This window comes from Bubalus kerabau, chromosome 4, assembly GCF_029407905.1.
Source record: "Bubalus kerabau isolate K-KA32 ecotype Philippines breed swamp buffalo chromosome 4, PCC_UOA_SB_1v2, whole genome shotgun sequence".
NCBI lineage: Eukaryota > Metazoa > Chordata > Mammalia > Artiodactyla > Bovidae > Bubalus > Bubalus kerabau.
In genome coordinates this window covers 21977897-22001542 of record NC_073627.1, presented here as the reverse complement: position 1 = coordinate 22001542, position 23646 = coordinate 21977897, and the positions used below count along the sequence as shown (strand labels likewise).

General features: G+C 56.1%; 3 protein-coding genes across 6 annotated transcripts; 1 reads left to right on the top strand and 2 right to left on the bottom strand.

Moving 5' to 3' along the window:
• Positions 1-1461: 1461 nt before the first annotated feature.
• On the bottom strand, positions 1462-11963 carry DHX58 (DExH-box helicase 58). 3 transcript variants are annotated; one of them, XM_055575866.1, is made up of 13 exons: positions 11825-11960; positions 11449-11617; positions 11033-11234; positions 10464-10654; positions 9287-9403; positions 8566-8692; positions 8224-8415; positions 6524-6786; positions 5522-5671; positions 5266-5427; positions 3650-3840; positions 2340-2436; positions 1462-2065 (listed from the first exon to the last, which is right to left on the bottom strand). In XM_055575866.1, exons 2-13 carry the CDS (start codon positions 11614-11616, stop codon positions 1883-1885), a joined length of 2043 nt encoding a protein of 680 aa, XP_055431841.1. In that variant the 5' UTR covers position 11617; positions 11825-11960; the 3' UTR covers positions 1462-1882. The 3 variants fall into 3 exon arrangements, with proteins under 3 accessions (XP_055431841.1, XP_055431842.1, XP_055431843.1); XM_055575867.1 differs by lacking the exon at positions 11825-11960 and having other exon boundaries at positions 11449-11708; XM_055575868.1 differs by lacking the exon at positions 3650-3840 and having other exon boundaries at positions 1928-2065; positions 11825-11963.
• A 365-nt stretch (positions 11964-12328) lies between these two features.
• On the bottom strand, positions 12329-21182 carry KAT2A (lysine acetyltransferase 2A). 2 transcript variants are annotated; one of them, XM_055575863.1, is made up of 18 exons: positions 20775-21182; positions 20511-20634; positions 20030-20175; positions 19840-19929; positions 19363-19544; positions 19080-19271; positions 17075-17181; positions 16767-16877; positions 16530-16669; positions 16238-16446; positions 15924-16050; positions 14492-14602; positions 14049-14192; positions 13698-13812; positions 13577-13613; positions 13427-13490; positions 13208-13292; positions 12329-13102 (listed from the first exon to the last, which is right to left on the bottom strand). In XM_055575863.1, exons 1-18 carry the CDS (start codon positions 21111-21113, stop codon positions 12909-12911), a joined length of 2517 nt encoding a protein of 838 aa, XP_055431838.1. In that variant the 5' UTR covers positions 21114-21182; the 3' UTR covers positions 12329-12908. The 2 variants fall into 2 exon arrangements, with proteins under 2 accessions (XP_055431838.1, XP_055431840.1); XM_055575865.1 differs by having other exon boundaries at positions 16530-16666.
• A 1254-nt stretch (positions 21183-22436) lies between these two features.
• Positions 22437-22910, top strand: HSPB9 (heat shock protein family B (small) member 9). Its single transcript, XM_055579611.1, has one exon. It carries the CDS (start codon positions 22437-22439, stop codon positions 22908-22910), a length of 474 nt encoding a protein of 157 aa, XP_055435586.1.
• The last annotated feature ends 736 nt before the right edge of the window (positions 22911-23646 follow it).

Here is a 23646-nt window from a genome sequence, read left to right as displayed (position 1 = left end):
AGGCAACCTTACCCAGGTGCCCTGGAGGCAGTGGCTCCATGTGAAGACCCCCTCACACAAAGAAGCAAGCCTGGGAACCCCTCCTTATCTACGTCCCCCCTTCCATTTGAGCTCAGGAAAGCTCTCCCAGCCTGGCAAAGTGGTTGCAAAGCTTTCCCACCTCCTCTAAAGTCAAGGGCCCCCAACCAAGGGTCAGCTCTGTAGGGGACCAGGCCACCGAGGGGAACTTGAGGTGCCCAGGTCATCTTTATCCTCTGTCCATCTCTCTCCCAGCAACATAGCATCTCCGCCTCCCCCAACCCCCTTGCCCTCAATGCCAGCTCAGGTCCCTCAGCTGTCACTGTTTAGCCCTGGAATGATAGGCGTCCGGACTCCGTGCGTCCAGCCACATTCAAGGCCATTGAGCTTAGCACCCCTGGGCCCCTGCCCCGCCTCGCTCCGCCCCCAGTCGCTAATTTTATTGACCTGTAAAAGGCACGTTGCTGACAGGGGAGATCATGACTGAAGGTGAAGTGGGGAGCAGAGGGGCAGAAGCAGCAGTCCTGGGAGGCACAGATGGGACAGGAGAGAGAAGGGTGACTCCTGGAACCAGGGCCAAGGAACGCTGGAGATTAGCAGGAGGAGAGGCCCTAGGAAAGAAGGGTACACCCTCTGGGGGAGTGGAGGCCAAAAAGACTGGTACTGGAATGTCAGCCCTCAATCAGACAAGAGGCAGACTGAAGAAAGATGCTGAAGAAGGGAGTGTGCATTATTTCCCATCTATCCTTAGGCAGGAGCAGGGGTGCAGCAGGAGAGAAGGAGGTGGGATGGCAGGACGGACTGCCATCCTGCTCTCAAATCTCTGCCCTAACCCCCTCCCTTCCTCTTGAAGGTGACTCCTGCCTGCTGGGCCTCTTACTACAGAAATAGCCCTTTCCCTGAAGAATCAACCTAGATCTTTGCCTTTCTCTTTCTTTCTTGTTAAAATGAGAACAGAAAATTTAGGCCTTTACAACTTCTCCCACCCACCCCATGCCTGCCTGAGCCCTACCCGTCAAAATCCTGGATCTCAGCCTGACCCCAGCCCAGGGAGATGACCTAGGGGTCAGGAGAGGATGGAGAGGGGTCACTGGGGTTTGAGCCTATTATGGGGTGGAAGAGGTGAGAAAGCCTCACATTCTTGATGGCTCTCAAATTTAGACTTTTGATGCTCTGTCCAAATAAAGGTTACATGAGAGCCATAAAGAGGGGTGTTAAAAAAAAAAGCTTTTAACATTAGAAATATAGCACAAAGCAGATCAGTGGACAAGGAAGGGGAAGAGAAGATTACAACGGGAACAAGGAAGTTTTGTGGGTGACTGTGATGTTCATTATCTTGATTGTGGAAGAGTGTACATATGTTAAACTTATCAAATCATACACTACAAATATGTACAGCAATATCAATTATACCTCACACATCTGTTTTTCAAATACCACACATTTTCTACACCCGTTTTCCACTTCTTTATTTTTAATTTATGGAGAATCTCAAAAAATAGAAGTGGCCTTGGCAGGGAAGGAATGTTGAAGGGAAACCGTGATGATGCCAGTCAGGGTGGCCATTCTCCTGCCTCAGGTCTGCCCCACACCCCTCACCCCAGTTCCATCCAGTGTATATGAACGTGTGTATGTACATGTGAGGGGATCTGGGATGAACTGTGGCTCTCCGGCTGCTTCCTCAGTGTAGGAGTCGAGCCAGCCTGGGAGCCCGGGGTTCCTCTGTGGCTGGTTGGTCAGCCAGTAGTCAGGAATTGGTGACTCCTATGGGAGGGGCTGGACCCAGGCTTTGCCCAGGAGATGGTGGCTGTTGTGGATTCTTCTGCCCCCTGCAGGTTTTGCTGGGCATTGCAGGACAAGGCAGTCAGTCCAGAGAGAGGCCCGCCAGGCCCTCAGCATATTGCACATAGTCAAAGTCAGGCACAGTGAAGGGCACGCGGGACCACTTCTTGGCCCGGACTCGCCCTTGCGGTGTCTCCAGCAGCATACTCCCAACTTTGAGCACTGGCAGCTTCACTGACTTGTAGATCATCTGCAGACCCCAGGCCTGTGGGGAGAGGAGAGAGATGGCCAGGTCTGAGTCTCTGTCCTCAGCTTCTTTTCTCCAGCCGGGGTCCATGCATGCTGGGCCTGTCTCCCACCTCAGCCTGAGACACTGTGGTCTCCCTACCATAGTGGGGGAGCTCCCCAGATTGGGAGGTCCTGGGGCAGGGTGGTCTCCTCCCTCCCAGTGAGGGCACCTGATAGCAGAGACTGGGCCCCCTCTCTCAGCCTGAGGACTTCTCAAGACTAGAGCGAAGGGCCACGGCCCCAGCACTTACCTCCCCGCAGTTCCGGCAGCTAATGGCACCCCCGGGCCTCCAGTCCTTGAAGCTTCTGTTGATCTCCACAGGCTGCTTTGAGATGTTGTAGTAGATCCTGGAAAGGAATGGGGGTGGCCACAGCCCTCACAGACCCCACTTCCCACCCCAACCCCAGGTCTCATGCCCTCCTGCCTGCAGAGCCTCCTCCCGGGCCTTGGGCCTTTCTGCCTGTCAAGAGGCATAGAGACTTCCCAGGGCTGGGAAACCCCATCTTCCTTATGCTCTGCCTATGCTGCCTCCCTGGCATCCTCTTCTGCCCAAGTTCAGGCCTCAGCACCTGGATGATTTTAACAGTCTCCCAACAGCTCTCCCTGCCCCATCCTGCCATCCCATTCCATCCTTCTTCTCAACCCCATGTCATCCTGCCACCCACCATCAGAGTGATCCTCTAAAAATGTACATCTGACCCTGACATGCCCTTGCTCAAAAATCCCTCCCAGACTCCTCACTGCCTACAGGACAAAGGCTAAACTTTCAGGTCCAACCTTCAAGGTCCTCCACGGGCTAGTCTGTGTTCCTCCAGAATCTCTTCCTTCACCACCTCTTCCACTCATGTTAATCACAATTACTCCCATTGCATCCCCCTAACCTCCACACATATTCCAACCCAGTGCCTTTTTCAAGATAAGATGTAGTAGAAATGCTACCTCCTCAAGAAACTGTGAACATCTGTGGCCTGGCACACAGCAGGTGCCTAATAAATAATGAATGGATGGAGGATAGGGGAAGGTCACCCTCTAAGGTAGAAGACAAGGGGATGACTTGGGGACAATTAGCCCCCTTCATGTCTTCAAAGTTGGAGAAGGAAATGGCAACCCACTCCAGTGTTCTTGCCTGGAGGATGCCATGGACGGAGAAGCCTGGTAGGCTGCAGTCCATGGGGTCACACAGAGTCAGACATGACTGAAGCGACTTAGCATAGCATAGCATTAGCATGTCTTCAAAGTAGGTAGGACCAAGGGGCCAGTTTGTGGCCTCTCAGCATTTGGCATCCTGAATTCCAGCTCTTGCTCGACTACACAGTGGCTGTAGGGACTCGGGCAAGTCACTTAGCTTCTCTGGGCCTCTGTTTCCTCACCTGTAAAATGGGGTAATAAGACCTGTCTAATCAGACTATTGTGAAAATGCGTACTTGGTAGTTGTTCAAATGCTCTTTAGCCTCCCAAACTCTCAAAGCACTGTCTGGATGGGAGGGATTCTTCATCCCCCATTATGCCCCTTCCTCTTTCCCCTCTTCCCATCCCGACATCCCCTTCCACAGTTCTCACGAGAAGTTGGGGTTCACATTGACGTGGTGGGTACCCTCCACCTTCCGTAGGTCACTCCCGTAGCCCACGGACACCATGCAGTTGATGCAGAGGAGCTGCACCTGCTCCGCCAGGAACTTGCGCTGCCGACTCTCTCGCTGGGCTGCCTGGACTGCCCGTTTGACCAATGCTGCCCGCTGCAGATCCCGGATCTGAGATGGGAGTGGACACTGGGCATGGCTGAGACCGGAGAGACCTGACCCCAGGAATGCTTTCGGGGGGCAAAGGGTTCCCAAAGACCTCAGATCATGAGCAGCCAGAAGGGACTTCTTCAACCATTCCTGGAGCTGTTAGAAGCAGCTCTGTGGCAAAAAATATGGGGGTGGGGACAACTATGGGAGGGAAGCAAGCTTTCTTGCTGAATATTTACCCCTACTTTGGAGGATTTTCTGCAAAGTGGCTTCACTTAATCTAACATGTGCTTAATCGCTCAGTTGTGTCCGACTCTTTGTGACCTTATGGACTGTAGCCCACCAGGGTCCTCTGTCCATGGGTATTCTCCAGGCAAGAATACTGGAGTGGGTTGCCATGCCCTCCTCCAGGGGATCTTCCCAACCCAGGAATTGAACCAGAGTCTCCTGTATTGCAGGTGATTCTTTACTAGCTGAGCTACCAGGGAATCTAACATGAGGCCTCATGAATAACTGCAAGGAGATCCAACCAGTCCATTCTGAAGGAGATCAGCCCTGGGATTTCTTTGGAAGGAATGATGCGAAGAGTTGACTTATTGGAAAAGACTCTGATGCTGGGAGGGATTGGGGGCAGGAGGAGAAGGGGACGACAGAGGATGAGATGGCTGGATGGCATCACTGACTCGATGGACGTGAGTCTGAGTGAACTCCCGGAGTTGATGATGGACAGGGAGGCCTGGCGTGCTGCGATTCATGGGGTCGCAAAAAGTCGGACACGACTGAGAGACTGAAGTGAACTGAACAGAAGTAAACAGGGACCATCCTGAACAAGCCTGGATATTGGTGATCCTACCTCAGGGGAACTCATTTCAGTCCTGGTTCTGGGCTTATTTTGTGGATGTGTCTATTTGTTTCCCCCTTTCTGGTTCCAGAAGGGAGTCCCCTGGTGACTCAGACGATAAAGAATCTGCCTGTAATGTAGGAGACCTGGGTTCAATCCCTGAGTCAGGAAGATCCCCTGGAGAAGGGAAAGGCTACCCACTCCAGTGTTCTTGCCTGGAGAACATCATGCACAGAGAAGTCTGGCGGACTACAGTTGATGGGGTCACAAGACTCGGACACAACTGGGCAACTACACTCCCACGCTCCACTACACTGGTTCCAGAAGGGCTGTAAGGCGGTTCTCACAGATAGACAGAGTATTTGGTAATAAGGGTAAATTCATAAGCCCTGAATAAGGCCTGCCTCCAAGGCATTTTGGAGAACAGCCACTGCCTTTCCTGGCAGCCCTACCCCCAGCCACCAGCCTCTACCTTTCCCAGGTGGGCCAGGTTAGCCCCCAGAGGAAGGGGGACCCAGGGAGTGTATGTGTGAGTGGTCAGAGACCTTCCAGGCAAAGGCACCCTCAGCCTCTTTCCCCTCAGGATACTCAGGCTGCCCACAAACCTTGGCCTGGTACTCGGCCTGATCCATCGCCTGCACAGCAGCCACTGCCCGCTCCATCAGCGTCTCCAGCGCCTCATTCGTCAGCTCCCGCTGCAGCTCCCGACTGCCTTGGGCTGCCACAAACGAGTATACGCTTTGGCTGGCACGGGCCCGGCCCCTTGCCTGGGGAAAGAGAAAACAGAGGGACCTAAGTGGGGCTGGGGTCCCACACACAGCATCCTTTGAGGGCTGGTTGGGGGAGGGCTGCTTTGAGCACCTGGACCATGGAGATCTCATTGGTCAGGAGCCCATAGCGCACCACCACATTGCACTGGGGGATGTCCAGCCCCTCCTCTGCCACACTCGTGGCCACCAGGAGGTTCAGGGTACCAGTCCGGAACTTCTGGATTACTTCTTGCTGGTCCCGCTGGGATGGTGGGGTGGGGAAAGAGAAAGAAGATGGTAAATGATGTAGGTTCAGTCCAACCATCCTGCTAGCTCAGCCTCTCCTGGTTTGGCCCTTTTACTCACAACTTTGGTCCCTTTCCTGAGGAACTTTGAATTCCCACTTCGATCTTCAAGTACCCCCCAGGATCTTGTTCATCTTCTCAGGTAACCATCTAAACTCTGTCTCCCTTCAGTTCAGTCGCTCAGTTGTGTCCAACTCTTTGCGACCCCATGGACTGCAACACGCCAGGCCTCCCTGTCCATCACCAACTCCCAGAGCTTGCTCAAACTCATGTCCATTGAGTCGGTGATGCCATCCAACCCTCTCGTCCTCTATTGTCTCCCACCTTCTCCCACCTGCAGTCTTTCCCAGCATCAGGGTCTTTGCAAATGAGTCAGTTCTTCACAATAGGTGGCCACAGTACTGGAGTTTCAGCTTCAGCATCAGTCCTTCCAATGAATATTCAGGACTGATTTCCTTTAGGATGGACCATCTCCCTCAGGAGTCCCCAAAGGTCCCTGCCCCTCTACTCTAGGAGCTCTCAGGACCTATTCTTTCCATGCAAGGGATCCCAGGCCCCTGACTCTCTGTTCTGAGGACATCACTCGCCTGTCCCCATAGATTCCCCAAGTCTCTGCATCTCTTCCCCCAGAGACCTCCAGACTTGGGGAACCTTCAGCACTAGGGAACTCAGGGTCTCTGTCTCTGCCCCAGCTCTCTGCCCTCCCCCTAGAGATAATCAATCCCCCATTGCTCTGTGAAGACTCTGTCCCCTTCTTTTCTCCTCTAGGGAACTCCCCCGCCCTCAGCTCCTCCCCCAAGAGCCCACACCTGTGTCATCTGGATCATCTGAGTCTTCTGGCTGTTGTTCCCAGCCCCAATCAACACCTGGGGCCGGATGTCCACTGTCTGTAGGCCTGGCTGCTGCTGGAGCCACAGCAGGAGGGAGTGAGCACTCTGGCGGGTTCGAGTGAAAATGATGCCCCGGGGGCTGTCAGGGCTCCGGAACTGCTTCTGCAGGATCGCTTCCAGTGCCTCCAGTTTCGGGTTCTCCGGGCCGCTAGTTGCCAGGCAGGCCAGCACATCCTTGTGGTCTGCCAGAAAAGCCCAAAACGGAGGCCTGGAGGTGGGCAAGGCATGGCTAGGGTGGGGGATTCATAGGGATAACATTACAGGAGTATGGGGTCGGGTGGGGAGGGGTGCCTGAGGATATATGAAAAAGTGAAAGTGAAGTCACTCAGTCGTGTCCCACTCTTTGCGACCCCTTGGACGGTAACCTACCAGGCTCCGCGGTCCATGGGATTTTCCAGCCAAGAATACTAGAGTGGGCTGCCATTTCCTTCTCCAGGGGACCTTCCCAACCCAGGGATTGAACCTGGGTCTCCTGCACTGCAGACAGACGCTTTACTGTCTGAGCCACTAGGGAAGCCCTGAGGATATATGCTCCTGCCTAATTCCCCTGAACAGCACCAAAAGCACATTTAAGGATACCCTCTGCCTGCCCTGGTGGCTGCCCTGATGGCTCAGACAGTAAAGAATCTGCCTGCAATGCAGGCGACCCAGGTTCGATCCATGGGTCAGGAAGATCCCCTGAAGAAGGGAATGGCAACCTACTCCAGTATTCTTGCCTGGAGAATCTCATGGACAAAGGAGCCTGGCGGGCTACAGTCCATGGTGTCGCAAAGAGTTAGACACGACACTATGGAGTGACCACGCTCAGTAACCAATCTGGAGTCTCAGCAGAACCGGGGCTGGCCTCCAGCTCAGTTCTTTCCTTGTCACCCTGGCTTCTCTCTGCCTGCCCAGGCTTGAGGGCGGCCAGCCTTACATCAGGGGCTTACAGTGCAGAATCCTTTGTTCACATACCTCATCTAGCACCCCTCTTCAGCCCAGCTACCCAGATGCCCCTGGATCTTTTCATGCTAATCTTTGCTCCCTGGGATTGACTCAACCTCAGGTCTTTTCAGAAGGATCCTTGCCTTCCAGCCTGTGCTGAGGCCTCGTCTAGCCTTACATTTTGCCCTCTGACCACCTCACTTTCCCAGTTTAAAGGTAACACACATCCCAAACTTTCAAGGACCATTCCCAATTAAATGGTTTTTTAAAAAAATATTTGTCATAAACATGAATTAGTTTTTACACCCACTCAAACCTTCACAAACGAGGGCATGTTACCTTTTATCATAACCTCGACCTTGACTTTGGGTTAGAAAATTAGGGCCCCGGTACCCTCATTAGCTTCCCTGGTGGCTCAGACGGTAAAGTGTCTGCCTGTACTGCGGGAGACCCGGGTTCGATTCCTGGGTTGGGAAGATCCCCTGGAGAAGGAAATGGCAATCCACTCCAGCACTCTTGCCTGGAAAATCCCATGGGTGGAGGAGCCTGATAGGCTGCAGTCCATGGGGTCGCAAAGAGTCGGACACGACTGAGCGACTTCACTTTCACTTTCACCCTCATTAGCACTTCTCCCACCCATGGTGGGACCTGTGCCCTGACTGGCCTCTGACCTCTAGTTCAGCTGCGAGCCTCACCATCAAACAGCGCCAGCAGCCAGCGCTCGGCATGCAGGATCTGGGTCTTAGTGGTGCGCTCCCTGTTGTAGAAATCCCGCAGCGTGTCGAGGGCATCCACCGCGCGGACCGTGTCGTGGATCAGCAGCGCGTCGTTGTACCGACGCAGATGAAGCGCGTACACCCGCTGCTCCAGGAGCCCCGCCTCAGCCGCTGCAGGAGGGTTGGGTTCGTAGGATCTGAGTGGCCACGCCCCTCCAGGGTCAACGTCCACCTAGGCTCCGCACCCGAAAGGCTCCGCCCAGGCTGGCCCCACCCCGGATCGCCCCACCTCCCAGCCCTCCCCTAGGGCGCCCCCCTCACCATCCTGGCTCAGTTCCACCACTTGCTGCTCATAGGTCTGCGTCCCGAAGTCCCGTCTCAACTTGGGCATCTCCAAGTGGTCGTGGATTTGGTCCATGAGCTTCTTCAGCATGTCCCCAAAGGGGTCCTGGGCGAGAAGAGTGAGGGTGTGAGGGGATTTCCAAACACATAGAGGGAATGGGCACCTAGTGGGGAAGCTGATCTCTGGGTGAAGCTGCGTTGCTACTGCCCGCATATCAGAGCTGGAGAGGAGCCAGCCCCAGAGGGAGGCCGGCTGGGGTGTGGAGGAGTCCTGGTTGGAGGCAGGAGTCAGGGTCCTGCAGCCCGCTCCTGCTCTGTCTGCACCCCTGAGCTCTGGCTTGAGCACAGTGATGTCTGTCTAGTCCTGTCCAGCCCCATCAGAGCAGACACCAGACAGTGTCTGCACTGCATGAGCAAGCTTGGGACAGCCTCAGGACAAAGTGCCCACCGGCTTTACAGTTTGTAGACTGTTCCCAGGGTTTTGAGAGATTCCCCCACGGTGGCATCTGAGTCTAAACAAACAGCAGGCTGAAGACATGGGCTGCATCTGCCCCATTTCATGGAAAGGAGAAATGGAGGTTGAGACAAAAGCAAATAACCTGGAACCACATAGCTGGTGAGGCTGGAGTCAGAGCTCAACCCCAGGTGCCCTAACTTAACACCAGACCCCACCCCTGGCCCCGGCCTTCCCTCCACGTACCTGGGTGCGCCTGTGGCAGAGGTCATACTGTTTGCAGGGCTGGTGGCTGTGCTCCTGCAGCTGGGGGCAATGGTCCTTGGGTGACATGATGCGCCATGTGTCCAGGTTGGCACAGAGCTGGGGCAACAGAGAGGGGTTCATTGGAATGGGGGGGGGGTTGTGGGGACAATGGGCAGAGCTTTGGGGCAGGGTGGGCTGAGGCAGGGCCATCAGGAATGGGGATTCATGTACTCAACCAGTATCTTGTGGACTGCCGTGGTGGTCCAGTGATTAAGAACCCACTAGCCAATGCAACGTACTTGGGTTCCATCCCTGGTCCGGGAAGATTCCACATGTCTCAGGGCAACTGAACCCTTGCACCACAACTACTCAGCCTGCGCTCTAGAGCCCAAGAGCCACAACTACTGAACCCACGAACCTAGAGCCTGTGCCCTGCAAAAAGAGAAGCCACTGCAATGAGAAGTCAGAATACCACACTAAGAGTTGCCCCCACTCTGCATCAGGAGGAAGCCTGTGCACAGCAAGGAAGACCCAATGCAGCCAAAAAAAAATAAGTACAATTTAAAAACAAAACAACAACAAAAACAAATAGCTATTGCCCCTGCTGTACGCCCAGTGCTGTTCTAGTTCCTGGGAATATAGAGCATCTTACACTGGAGTTGGGGAGACAGATGATAAACGAGTAAAGAGTAACAGAATGAGAGTATTTCAAGTCATGTTAACTAGCTCTGAAAAAAATCGAATTGGTATGGAACAGTGCAGTGATGATCAGGGAAAACTCTGAAGAGGTGACATTTAAGCTGTTCCCTGAACGATGAAAAGAACCGACAGGTGAAATCCAGGATAAAGACACTCAGGGCAGACGAAGTGGCAGATGCCAAAGGTCCTGAGATGAGGACAGGCCTGACACGCTCGCGATACAGAAATAAGGTCAGAATAGCGGGAGTTGGGCGGGGGCGGCAGGGAGAAGAAGGTGCAGGAAATGAAGGTGGCAGGTAGGCAAGGGTTCGATCATGAGGGACTTTATAAGCCAGAGTGGACTTGGGAGATTATTCTAAGCGCGAGGCTAGCACTTAGGTGGGGAAGGGGCCCCAACCCTCCCGGCCAGGGCCAGCCTGGGGAGAGCTGATGGGCATGGTTTAGGGCAGGGTGGATGGGTCACAGGGGCCAAGCTGACCTGCAGGACGTGGTCAATGGCCCCCTCGAGCGTGGAGGCACCGCCAGTGCCTGGGGAGGCGGTGAGGCCCAGCACCTGTGGCAGCGGCCGGGTCCTCTGGAGTTTAAGCTCCAGGTATCGGCTCAGGATGATATTGTAGACGGTGTCTTTGTGGGTGTGGTGACACTCATCCACCACCAGCAGCGAGAACGCTGGGGGCGCACAAGGGAAGGTTATGACCTGAGTTTGCACAGCCCTTCTTCCCATAAGCTTTGTTTCACGCAGTCCTCACAGCTCATCTGAGAATCCCTCCCTCCCTTCACAGCCTGCACCTGGGCCCCAGAGAACGGGCCAGGTAGGGACAATTTACCTCCATCTTACAGATTAGTAAACTAAGGCTCAGCTGGGGCAAGGGACCTGCCCGAGATCCTGCACTCTAGCTAGATCTGTTTCCACTGGGGTGTATGCTGGAGTTTGGTGAATGGGGAATTCCTCATTCTATAAAGTGTTCCTTTACTACAATAGGAGCCCTGGGGTCCCCGAGGCAGGGTGCCTTGGGCGCACCCTCTCCCCCTGCCCACAGCCCTCACCATTGAGCTCCACATGCTCCTCCTCTTCCGGGCTGACCAGTGCCTTCTGCAGCAGCTCAGCCGTGCAGATGAGCAGGTCGTGCCTCCGGGCCACATGGCCAAAGCCAGCTCGTGGCCCCATGTCCCCGCTCAGGGTTGTGATGGTCCAGCGTCTTTCCAGCATGCGGCTGAACTCCTCACAATGCTGGGTCACCAGGTGCACCTAGGCGTGGAGAATGAGATGGGAGAGGAAGCTAGATGAGGGTCTGGGGGATGGGGGTGGAGCCAGGTGAACCCCTCGGCACATAGCTGGCTTCTGGAATGGGTGAAGAGACAGGGAAACTGAGATAGTCACAGCCACTTTGGAGTTCTGGAGGCTCCTGAGAGGTTACCTGAGGAATTGAGAAACCACAGTGTGGGGAGGGCAGGACACTCACCCTGTTGACCAATACAACCACCTTGGCCCCGTCCACGGTCTCTAAATGCCTCTTGGCCACATAAGCAGCTGCCCTGGTCTTCCCAGAGCCCGTGGGCAGCCATATGATGATATTCTTCCCCTCCAGGGCGGGCATGATCACCTCCCACTGGTAGGGTCGCAGCTCCATTCTGGAAATGGCAGGGAGCTCAGACCCAAAGATCTTCCTGGCTCCCTCCCAGGCCCAGCCCCTGTCAGAGCCACTCCCCCTTCCTGGCCAGCTCCAGCTGGTTTGGGGAACTCCTTGTGCGGGGAGGTGAGGGGGAGGTGGGGGCGGGTGGGGGTGGGAACTTCTTCCCGCTTGAGGGAGAAGGGGGCAGGGCAACATTGGGACCTACCGGGAACCTGAGCTGGGTAGGAGCAGACCACGCCAGCCCACGCCAGCCCCAGCTATGCTGACAGGGTCTGTCTCGGCTGCAGCCTTGTCGGCTCAGCCCAAATGCTGCTGGGCTCTGCAGAGAAGGAAATGGAAACTGAAACTGAGGGGAGGAGCCAGCCTAGCAGAGATCAACCTAGGAATCTCCCTGCCACGCCCTTCAGAAAAATAAATCCTGTGCTTCTGGGGGTGGTTAGGGGGTGGTGCGGGGTGAGGGTGGGCAGTGAGGGGAAGAGAAATGCTGCTGACCGCATGGGACAGCAGCCTGGGTCCTGCTCAGCCCCTCCCCCAGGAGCAGCCAGCAGGGAGAAGTGGGGGGGCGCAGCCTGGCGGGTCCCATCGCCACTGGGGGTGCGGGACAGGAACGGGACAGGCCTGAGGCTTGCTGGGAAGGCCAGCCCCAGCTTGCAGGGGATATTGGCGGAACAGGGTCAGCAGGGGATCTTACTGAGGAAACCATCACATAAGACAAAACAAAACCAAAACTTTATTGTTCCCTCGGAGGGATTAATGCCAGGAAATGAATGGTCCCCATGCCCCCTACCCCTAGGGGACAAACAGAACAGTGCAGGATGAGGCATGGCCGCTTCAGTCCAGCTTGAGCTCCCAAGCCCTGATGCCCCCTCACTCAAGCTAAAATTGGGGATCCTGCCCTTGAGGAACCAGTGATCTGAGCAAGGCCCAGGACTCCAAAGCTGTATCGCTTGTGGGGAGTGTGTGAGTGTGTGTGGGGACGGGGGATCAGATCAGGACGGGGAAGGGGGGCCACCAGGGCGGGGCAGCGTTTATCCTCTGGCCACCAGCCATGCTTAGAGGCTCCCAGACCAGGGAGACCCATTCCCAAGCTCAGACATGATGAAGGGTGGGACAGAGCTGCAGCCTTGGGGATGCCTCAGGGCCCAGAAAGGGCTGCAGGATCAGGGGCTGGAGGGCCCCAGGCTGGAGTGTCTCAGACAGAGGGGGACCTGGGCACAGGGGCACCCCAGGGATGAGATCAGAACCGAAGGGGGAGACATTCCACGTTGAGGCCGAGGTCCAAGGCTGGACTACTTGTCAATGAGCCCACCCTCCTTGAGCTTGAAGTAGAAGAACTTCTCCAGGGCGCTGGCGCACCGGCAGTACTCGCTGTCCGGGGGGTTGTACTCGCGGCAGTTGGCGATGACCCGCTGCAGGTCGGCCACAAAGAGCTTCCGGGTCACATAGTAGCGGCTGCGCAGTCTCTCTGTCATGGTCTTCAGGTCTGGGCAGCAAGAGAGAAGGGCACGCCTTTGAGAGGCTGCCTGGCCATGGAGGGCCGGAGCTGGGGCAGGCGTGGGAGGAAGGGGTTGGAAGGAAGGGTCCTCACCGATGGGGAAGCGGATGACCTCATAGTAGTCTGGGGCCTCCGACTTCTTCACGGGCTCCATGAAAGGCCAGGCACTGGGGTGGGACTGCAGAGGACAGTCAGGCTGGGGCCAGATCCACTGTGCCCCTGCCCGACTCGGGACTGCCACCCCCTCACCCTTGGTCAGAAAGCCACAGCCTTTGGCACAGGGGCCCCCAGAAGAAAGCCTGGTCTCCCCACCTTGATCTGGGCCAGCAGGTTTTTGAGGGTTGTGTAGAGCTGGTCAGGGTCCTTCAACTCCTTCCTGGAGCGAGAGAGGCCGAGTCTGAGGCTCCTGGGCCCTCTGCCGCCCTTGCCCCACACTGTCCGCTCCCTCCACACAACACTCACCCTTTTTCCTTCCCCAGTGGCTTCCAGCCTGTCTCTCCTGCAAAATGGGAGAACACCCCTAAGAATGCCTATCCACACCCCGAGCAGCACGCCCTCTCCCGTGCCAAGACCCCCTGCTCACGAATGCCAGGGACGCTCTCCACAGGGATCTGGCGCACACCCTCCTTGAAGCAGCTGAGCCCGGGGTAGACCTTTCGGATCTGGGCCTGTTTGCGCTCAATCAGCTTCTTGATGATCTGAGGGAAGGAAGGGTCTGAGAGGCCAACCCGGCTCCAGCAACCAGCCTCTCTGGCCACAGGCAGGGAGGGCTCCCCCACTTGCCCCTCGAGGCAGTGCAAGAGCCAAGACCCTGGCCAGCCCCACTTCACGTGTGCGCAAGCAGGTATATGTGCAACTCTACACCCACAGACGTGTTTACTCAGGTGCATGTTCACGGACAGTCCCATGGAGACATGCACGTGAGCACACGCACCTCCTTCTGCTTCTTGATGATGTGGGACAGTTCCGTGTAGGGGATTCGAGGGTTCAGCTCACACTCCATCAGTGTCGCACCCTCGTAGTCCTTGATGTAGCCCAAGTAGCGGCTCTTGGGCACCTTGATGTCCTTGGAGAAGCCCTAGGGAGCGGAGAGTTACCACCAACCCATCAGCAAGGCTCTTCCAGCTTGAATCTGTCCCTGGAACGTTTCCAGGCCGGCGGCCCCTCCTGACTCACCCCCGCCCGCTGCGCCCCGCCCCGAGAACTTCCCAGCTCTCCCAGCTGCCTCTTCTTCCCTGGGGCAGCAGCAGGAGGGAGAAAGACAGGCATGAAGGACTTCCCCACAGGTGCTGGATGGAACAGGGGACATGAAGTCCACCCACACCGGGGGCGAGACAGAATGACCCCTGACCCCAGGCAGAGTGAGGTGAGGGTCACCTGCTTCTTGAAGTAGCCGATGGCGTACTCGTCAGCGTAGGTGAGGAAGTAGAGAATGTTGTGCTTGATGTGATACTCCTTCAGGTGGTTCATCAGGTGAGTGCCATAGCCCTGCAGGGGAGGGGGCAGAGCTCATCAGACGGGAGGAGGCAGGCCTAGACTAGAAAGGTCTCAGGAGGGTGGGGAGAGGAGGGCAGGGACAGGAGGGAGCCGACTGGAAAGGGGGTGGGGACAGCCAGGGGATCCAAGTCAGGTAGGAGGAAAGGCAACCGGCAGAGGAAGGGGAGCTTATGGGGAGAAAAGCGAAGGACGCTGGGTTTCTAAGCGCTTACTCCAGGCCAGGTGCGATGCTTGGTTCTTTACAGAGCAATCCTCAAGTTAACCCATGAAACAGCTATCATTACCTCCATCTTACAGAAGAAAAAACTGAAACTCAGCTATGTCAGGAAATATGTCCAGGTCAGGTGACCAGCCATGGCAGGGAGAGCCTGATCTAAACCCAACCAGGAAGCTGTGGTCCACAGGCCCCTAGTTCCCAGTCCCTGGGCCTCAGAATTGGAGGAAAGAGGAGAGGGGATCACAAAGGCCATCATCATGACATCTGAACCCCAAAGAGACACCCTATCTTCCACAAACGTTAGGACCAGAGGCACCATGCAGATCTGGGTTATGGAAAATGGGAGAATCATGGAATCCTCTGGTGATCCAGTGGTTAGGATACCTTGCTTTCACTGCCGAGGGTGTGGGTTTGATTCTAGTTGGGGAACTAAGACCTGGCAAGCCTCACAGTGCAGCCAAAAAATAAAAATAAAAAATAAAGTAGCCACACCATTTTAAAAAATAGATAAGACAAACCAGGGACCCTACTAGTCAGCTTGTGACAGGACAGAAGACAGGACGACCACCCAGAGCGGGACTGTTGTGAAAATTATCAACTTTCCAAAGCGTGTACGTGTTCTTGTGATGAAGGAAACACAGATCCATTTAAAAGCGTTACTATAAATCTGAAGAGTTCTCGTCACAAAGAAAAAAGCATTTTTTCTCTGCTCCTTGCACTTTGTACCTATATAAGACGATAGATGTTCACTGTGGTTGTTTCATGATATATATAAGTCAAAGCATCAGGCTGCACACCCTAAACTTACACAGTCCTACACGTCAGTTACATCTCAATAAAACTAGCAGAAGACAAGTGTTACTGATTCTTGGGCACCCTGTGTTGACAGGTGTCTTCTTAACTCAGTTATCAAATTACAACTGCCACCTTGTGGGCATGTGAGGAAGTGTCCGGCCCTTAAAAGAAGGCTTGAGGGCCATTGTGTCACTATTGTGCTGCTCTGACCCGGTCCAGACTCAGAAGCAGGGGGTGGGATGGAGCTGGGACCGGGAGCTCCCTGACCTCCACCCACACTGGGGGCAAGCATAGACTCACCTTGACCTGCTCATTGGAGGTGACAGCGCAGAAGACAATCTCCGTGAAGCCCTGGGTGGGAAACATGCGGAAGCAAATCCCACCAATGACCCGCCCATCCTTGATCAAGGCCAGAGTCTTGTGCTTCCTGAGGGGAGAGAGCTCAGGTCACAGGCCTTACCCATCCCCCGAATGTTCCCCAGGAACCCACCACCCCAGAGGCCAGAGCTGCACACAGTGCTGGGAACTAAGGAGCAAGAATTCCCCAGGGATGGAGGAAGAGGCCTAGGGAGCAGTGGGGGGTGGCTTGGGGTCAGGCTCTCCCAGGGACCTACGGGTCGAAGACAAGGCGGGCAATGTACTCCTTGGGCATTCGTGGCAGCTGGTGGGAAAAGACGTTCTGTAGCCCCACCAGCCACAGCAACACCCGCCGGTTGGCCTTGGGTGTGAGCGAGTTGCCGATGACGTGGAATTCGATGATGCCTCGGCGCTCTTCCAGGCGAGCAGTCTCGTCCCGGGCGGCGTTGGCCGATAGCAGGCTCGTCTGGGCACCAGAGCAGGGGGTGGTGAGCCAGGGTCTCGGCGGGTAAGCCCCTGCCCAACGGATTGGTAGGCTGGGCTGCCCACCTCGGGCCCTAGCATGGCGGCGGGATCGGTGATGGTGAGCATGACCTCGTTAACCAGCTCCATGGGGATGTCACCCATCACACGGAGCCGCTTGGCGTCCTCCAGGGTCAGGTTCTCTGGGAGCTTCCTCTTCTCGCCTGCTGAGGGGGTTGGCAAGGTCTCCCAGGCACAGCAAGAGAGGCCGGGCCGGGGGGGTTGGGGGAGACAAGGGGTGGAGGTCAGGGGTCAAGTACCCACCTGGCATGGGCTCAGCACCTCCGGAATCCAGGCTCAAGGAGCTGTTGCTGCTCCCACCCATGGTGGGGCTGAAGATGGGGGCGCTGGGAACAACCGCAGCACTGACCGTAGCTGAGAGAGTGAAAGATGAAAACAATCGGGATGGAGCTCAAAGGTAGGGTGTGTCCTGCAAAGATAGCCTGGCTCTCCCACTCCTGTCAAGCCCTCCTGCACTTCCCCCCTGCTACCAGTCACAGCCCCTCCTCCCCCAGAGGCGCAGAGCTCAGCCAGGAAGGCCAAGCAGACAGCCTGCTGCGTGCAGCACGTACCTGGCCGGGGCACCAGTTGTGTTCCCTCTGAGGGCGGCATGGTGAAGCCCGACTCCCAGATCGGAGAGTTTGCCCCATAGATTTCCTCCTCCAGCATGGACAGGAATCTGTGGGGAGGGTACAATCTGTCCCACAACTCTGTCCTCCGACCGAGGGAGCAGCCTGGGCCAGACACAGGGACTGGAGGCTGCCCTCAGGGACCTGGGAGACAAAGATGGCCTCTGTGCTCAGGGAGCCCCTTGTTGAAGATAGGAGGACAGGATGATTCAGAAGAGACCAGAGGCCCAGTATGCCATGGTGAGGAGTACAGGGGGACAAGGTCTGAAATGATGCCATCCTGTGCTGCGCACCAGGCAGGGCACCCAGTCATCCTGGGCCTCAGTGTCAAAATGGGATTCTACCCTCTCCTGCTACCTCTTACTCCCACCTGGTGGCTGGAGGAGCACAGGAGGGTCTGGATCAGTCAGGAGAGAGAGAGAGAGAGAGAGAGAAAGAGAGAGAGAGAGAGAGAGAGAGAGAGAGAGAGAGTGTGTGTGTGTGTGTGTGTGTGGAGTAGGCTGTGGGGGGTGTGTGTGGGGTGTATGGGGGGTGTGTATGTGTGGGGTGGGTGTGTATGGGTGTGGGGTGTATGTGGGGTGTGTGTGTGTGTGGTGTATATGTGTGGGGTGTGGGTGTGTGGGGGTGTGTGTGTGTGGGGTGGGGTGTGTGTGGTGTAGTGTGTATGTGGGGTGTATATGTGTGGGGGGTGGGGTTTGTGTGGGTGTGTGGTGTATGTGGGGTGTATATGTGTGGGGTGTGTGTGTATAGGTGGGGATGTGGGGTGTATGTGGGGTGTGTGTGTGGGGTGTGTATGTGGGGTGTGTGTGTATTTGGGGGTGTGTGTGTATGTGGTGTGGTGTGGCGTGTGTGTGTGGTGTGGTGTGTGTGTGTGTGTGTGTGGTGTGGTGTGGTATGTGTGCGTGGGGGTGTGTGTGGTGTGGTGCGTGTGTAGGGTGTGTATGTGTGGGGTGGGTGTGTGTATGTGGTGTGGTGTATGTGTGTGTGATGTGGTATGGGGTGTGTATGTGGGTGTGGTGCATGTGGGGTGTGTGTGTGGTGTGGTGTGTATATGGGGTATATATGTGTGGGGTGAGTGTGTGTGTGTGTGTGTGGTGTGGGGTGTGTATGTGTGGGGTGGGTATGTGGGTGTGGTATGGTGTGTGTGTGGGGGGTGTATGTGGGTATGGTGTGTGTGGTGTGGTGTGGTGTGTGTGTGTGTGTGTGGTGTGGTGTGTATGTGTGTGATGTGGTGTGTGTGTGTATGTGCGTTGTGTATGTGTATGTGCGTTGTGTGTGTGTATGTGCGTTGTGTGTGCGTGTGTTGCTCCGTCGAGTCCGACTCCGTGCAACCCCATACACTGTAGCCTGCCAGGCTCCTCTGTCCATGGAATTTTCCAGGCAGGAATACTGCAGTGGGTTGCCATGCCCTCCTCCAGGGAATCTTCCTGACCCAGGGATCGAAACCCATCTCTTGTATCTCCTGCACTGGCAGGTGGTTTCTTTACCACTGCACCACTTGGAAATCTGTGGATACCTGTGAACCATGTTTAAAATGAAAAGACGGTGTGGCAAAACAGAGAAAAATCTTAACAGGAAGGACTAGAACAGGGGTGGAAATTGGTTTCTCTTCAAGTGTAAGCTCTGGTTTCTTGGAATGCTGTGGTGAGACGGATTCTGAGATGTGTCCATGCCCCACGGGAAACAGGTAGTCATGTCTACCAGGTGGGTGGGCAGGGGCAGCACCAGCACCTGGGCCGTATACCTGTCATCCCCACACCAGTATACAAACAGGCAAAGAGCTAGTGAATTACACTTGGGCCTTGGGCAAGCCTCCCAGGTAGAGGTCCAGATCCCAGAAGGTTCATGGAGGGAGAAGGACCAATCCAGGAAGCCCCCCTGGAAAAAGGGGACAACAGGGAGGATGTGAGCGTGGTGCAAGGTCCTGATGGGCCAGAACGAGCCTTACTTGGGGAAGTGGGTGAGGATGAGGGTCCTCTTCTCGGGCACCAGCTTGTCCTTCTCTACTCGGAACTTCTCTAGCAGCTGTCTCCGGGTAACCGTGAAGATGGAGCGGAGAAGGCTGCGCCCAAAGACGTGAGTGGTCTCATACCGGGGGAGGCTATCGCAGCTCTGGGGCACGTGGCAGTAGCAGAGCCATCTGCAAGAGCAGGAGGTGGTAAGGGAAAGCAGAAACCAATCTCAGGCTGAGCCTACAAGGCTCCCCCCATGCTATCCCTGGCTGGACCTACCTGGTGTAATTGACCTTGTAGGTAGCCACATCCTCGGCCTGAGACCTCTGCCGAAATTGGGCAGGTGTCTCAAGCTTCCAGTAGTTAAGGCAGAGCAGGAACATCTTTGAGAGCTCGAACATTGTCTGCCGCTCCCGGGGAGCCAGGTGACTAAATTTGTACTGCACAAAGTTTAACACGCCCTGCGGGGGAGGGGAAGGGAAAAAACAGGAGGAGGTGTGAGCAGCTAGCATGGCCTTCTTATCCAAAAGTAAGGTGCTTCCTGAGGGCAGGGGGCTCTCTGGAGCTTTCGCTCTGGAGCTGCGAGGAGAGATTATACCCCCTCCCACCTCCATACCCACCCTGAGGTTAGCACAAAGCATCCTCCTTTCTCCAAACCTCTCTCCTGTTCTCAGGGCAGGAGAGGGGTGGCAGATAACACAGGCTCCCCGCTCCTCCAAGATGCCCTCAATCCTCTTACCACCTTCCTCATCCCACCTGCTCAATATTAGGCTTCTCAAATGGGGGGCTGCCCAGGGATCCCTCCACCACAGGCCGGGTCATCTGCAGGATGCATTTCCGCAGGAGCTGCAGGAAGAGGGAGGGGTAGAGATCAGTGGAGCACAGAGCCGCAGACCTTCCCAGCCTCCGTCTTGCCCACTCACACTCTCATTTGAAGGAAGCTCACCTTGAAGAGGTAGAAATAGACCTGCTTGGTGTCCGTGTCCTCCTCCTTGTGAACAGACATGAACAGATTCTCCACATCCACCACCATCCCCAGCAGCCGGTTAATCTCATCCTCTGACACGTTCTCCAGGTGGGACACATGGTCAGCTGTAAGAATAAGTGGTAGTTGGGAAAAACTGACAGAAAAAAATCAACAGGACTTCCCCCTCCTCATTATTGCCAGCCAAGACACATCCTCAGTCCCTCTGACCAGTGTGACTGGGCAATGAGACTGACTGCTCCTATGTCAGCCCTGGGGGGCCTCTTGTCTCTTTTGGTGGCAGGTTTCCTTTCTGCTGCCTTGGAGCATACACACTCCCGGCCCAATTCCTCCTTAGGAGGCATCTTCTGTCTTTCAGAGATGAAACTGTGTGGTCCTGTCCAAGCAGGACGCAGCACCTCCACCTTCCCAACCCCAGTTCCAAGGGTACTACCTGCCTTACCCAAAGGGTGTTCACAGCTGCGGCACAGCTCGCTCAGGTTCGCCGCTGGCTGCTGCAGGTCCATGCGGGGTGCAGTGGGGGGCTTGGGGTTTTTCCAGCCATTACACTTGCAGGTTTCATTGGCCTGGAAGCAGAAATATCAGTCAATAAGCGTGTAAGCCGGGGAAGAGTAGCCGCTCCCCAGTCACAGCTTTGCCCCCATTCCCACCCAAGCCCTAGGATGCCCCAAGCCCCGCCCCCTATTGCCCCAGGCCCCGCCCCTACCTTGCAAGCCGAGAAGACCCCTAGCTTCTCTAGCTTCTTGGCGCGCGGCAGCCCCCGGACTTGCGCTTTCCTTTGGCTGGCGCGCTGCTGCTGGCTCAGGCCAGGTCGAGCCGGATCACCCCCGCTCCCGGTACCCCCACTTCCTACCCCGGGCCCCCCAGTCCCTGTGCTCCCGGCTGGGGCTGTAGCTGGGGCAGGGGCTGGTGCCGGAGTGGGAGCCGGAGTCGGGGCCGAAGCTGGGCTGAGGGTAGGAGTCGGAGTTGGGGCAGGGGCTGGGGACTGAAGCGGACGGGGCTGCGCGGCAGGGGCCGGGGCAGAGGCCTGGGAAGGTTCCGCCATGGCCTCCCCCGCAGCGGAGCGCGGCGCAGCGCGGAGCTCCCAGCCCTAGGGCCGCATGGGCAACCGGCATTCAATGCGCAGGCGTCGCTGCCCCAGAGCATGATGGGAGTTGTAGTCTTTCACGGTTACTTTCGTCGCCTCCAGGTTCCAGACTTTTCTGTCCTGTCCCTCGATCCCGGACAGCCAAATGAGGCTCTAGCCAGCACCCCAGATTGACTCCTCCTCACTTGTAATCCTTTTAGAAGGATTCCGAGGTAGTCAAGATTGCTGCCTTTTGAGGACAAGGAGAAGCACCCCCAGAAAACAGGCTTCTATTTGGGGAATCACATCCCTAGCCATAAAGATGGAAATGCAGGCCTGGGCCCAGGAGTGTAGTGGTTTCATGCCCACCTCCCTCCTCCTCTCACTCTGCCCCTATCCCACACGTTTCTGGACACAGAATTGCAGCTAGGGTGATTAAATAGCAATAGTTCTATTTCTTGACCTGTTAAGTGGTTACATGGTTGTGCTTTGTGCACTTTTCTCTGTGTTAACTTATACTTCAACAAAAAAAGGTTTATTATAAAAGCACTGAGCGTCAGAGTAATGGCCAGGGTCAGGAAAAAGGCTCCTGAGGTGGGGATGAGGGAGTATGGGGCCTGCTATCCACCCACACAGTGGGCACCTCCCATTCAGGGCCCACGTCTTCATCTTTGTGGTCCCAGAGCCCAGCTCTGATCCTGCCGCCATAGGCCGAGGGTAGGATGAATGAAGGAAACCAGGAAGACGCGTTCATCTCCTAGTACCCATGTGTTGCAGGTTCGTATGTGGTCAGAGAACTGTAGGATATTACAAGAACCAACGACCCCGTGGTCATACTGATGGCTCTGTTTGAGGGCAGTCCTCCTTGCCCCAAGGCCTGATTCAGAGAAGAGCAAGAGTCTCACGGCTCAATCTCATCTTCACTCCGTGCTGGTGACCGCTGCAGGGTTGGGCTCAAGCGCTGCCAACCTCTTTTGGCTTATCTCGTTGGGTCACAGCCCCGGCCGCTTGGCCCTCTGATGGAGGTGGGGAAGAGCCCTGACCAAAAAAGGGGACAGGATCTGGGATAAAAGCAGCAGCAGGAGGCTACGGAGCAGCTGCCAACCTGACCCGTGGAGGTAGGACGTGCAGAACTGACCCCAAACTCAGCAGAAGCGAACCTCTCTGGAAGCCAAGGGAGCGCCCTGCTCAGAGCTGCGCGGTGCAGCGCGAGCGTAGCCACGCAGGGCCACGAGGCCCCGCCCCCCAGCCGACTGGCCGCTAAGTTCTGAGCCTCGAGCCCAACAGCAGTTGCTCACTCGGATGCAGCGGGTCGGTAGCAGTCTCCCTAGCGGGAGCCAGTCAGCCTCCCGATGTCCCAGCGTGGCCTTTACTGAACGGAACCAGGTGGCCACTCTACCGGTGCAGCGGCTCACGGAGGATGCGGCAGCTGTGCGGGACAATGTCCACACGGAGGATGGCTTCCAGATGAAACTGTATGCCCATGGCTTCACCCCCGAGGAGCTGTTGGTTCAGGTGAACAGCGGATGCCTGGTGGTGACTGGCCAGCGACAACTGGAGGGCTGCAACCCGGATGGGACCGGCTTCCGCGTGGCGCAGAAGGTGCACCAGCAAATGTCACTACCACTGGACCTGGACCCCGCTGCCATGACTTGCTGCCTGACCCCCTCCGGCCAGCTGTGTGTCCGTGGCCAGTGCCGGGCACTGCCTACCTCTGAGGCTCAAACAGGACCCGCCTCGAGATTCAGAAGCCGTGGCTCTAAGAAACTAGTCTGACCCAGTAAACAACCACCGTAGTGAGCAACAGCTTCACTGTCCGTGGTCTTTTCTTGGGGCTGGGATCAGAGGTGGAAGTAGAACAAAGGTAGAAGGGCAAGGGGAGGGCCCAGAGGGGCAGGAAAGGCACCTTAAGGTGGTGGTCTATCATAAATCAGGCCCCGGGGGAAGCTGGAGGGACCGTGGGCAGTATTGTTTCACTCAGCTCTGCTCACTGTTTGGACCAGCAGCTCCAGCAGGGAGCAGCAGAGAGCCAAAAGGGCCCCACCATCACTGGACTCCAGGACCAGCAGAGGGCCCCGGGAGAGACCGGGGACCAGGTGACTTGGATCTGGTGTGGAGCTACTGCCGTCTTGGCCTTAGGACTAGCCAAGTTTTCAAAGGTCTTAGGTGTTCCTTCTTCTTCAGGGAAAAGGGTGAGAGGACCCCATTCCCTCACCAGGCTAGTACAGACTAGTCAAGAAACCCCAAAGAGGCTGTTTCTGGTGTTTAGAGGTCAACTGTTTTCAAATACAGACTGCACATGCCCCAATAAAATCTGGAGGGGGTTGGGGAGAGGCAAATACTGGACCCTCAACTTTCATCTTGGTGAGATTCAGCCTCAGCTCACTCACCCACACCACCCAGTTAGAGCTGGCCTCTCTCTCTTGGTTACCATGACCACCAACATCCCCTCACTTTAGATGGGGAAGAATGCTTTTGTTTAAGATTTAGAGGTTCATGTGAAGTTAACTTC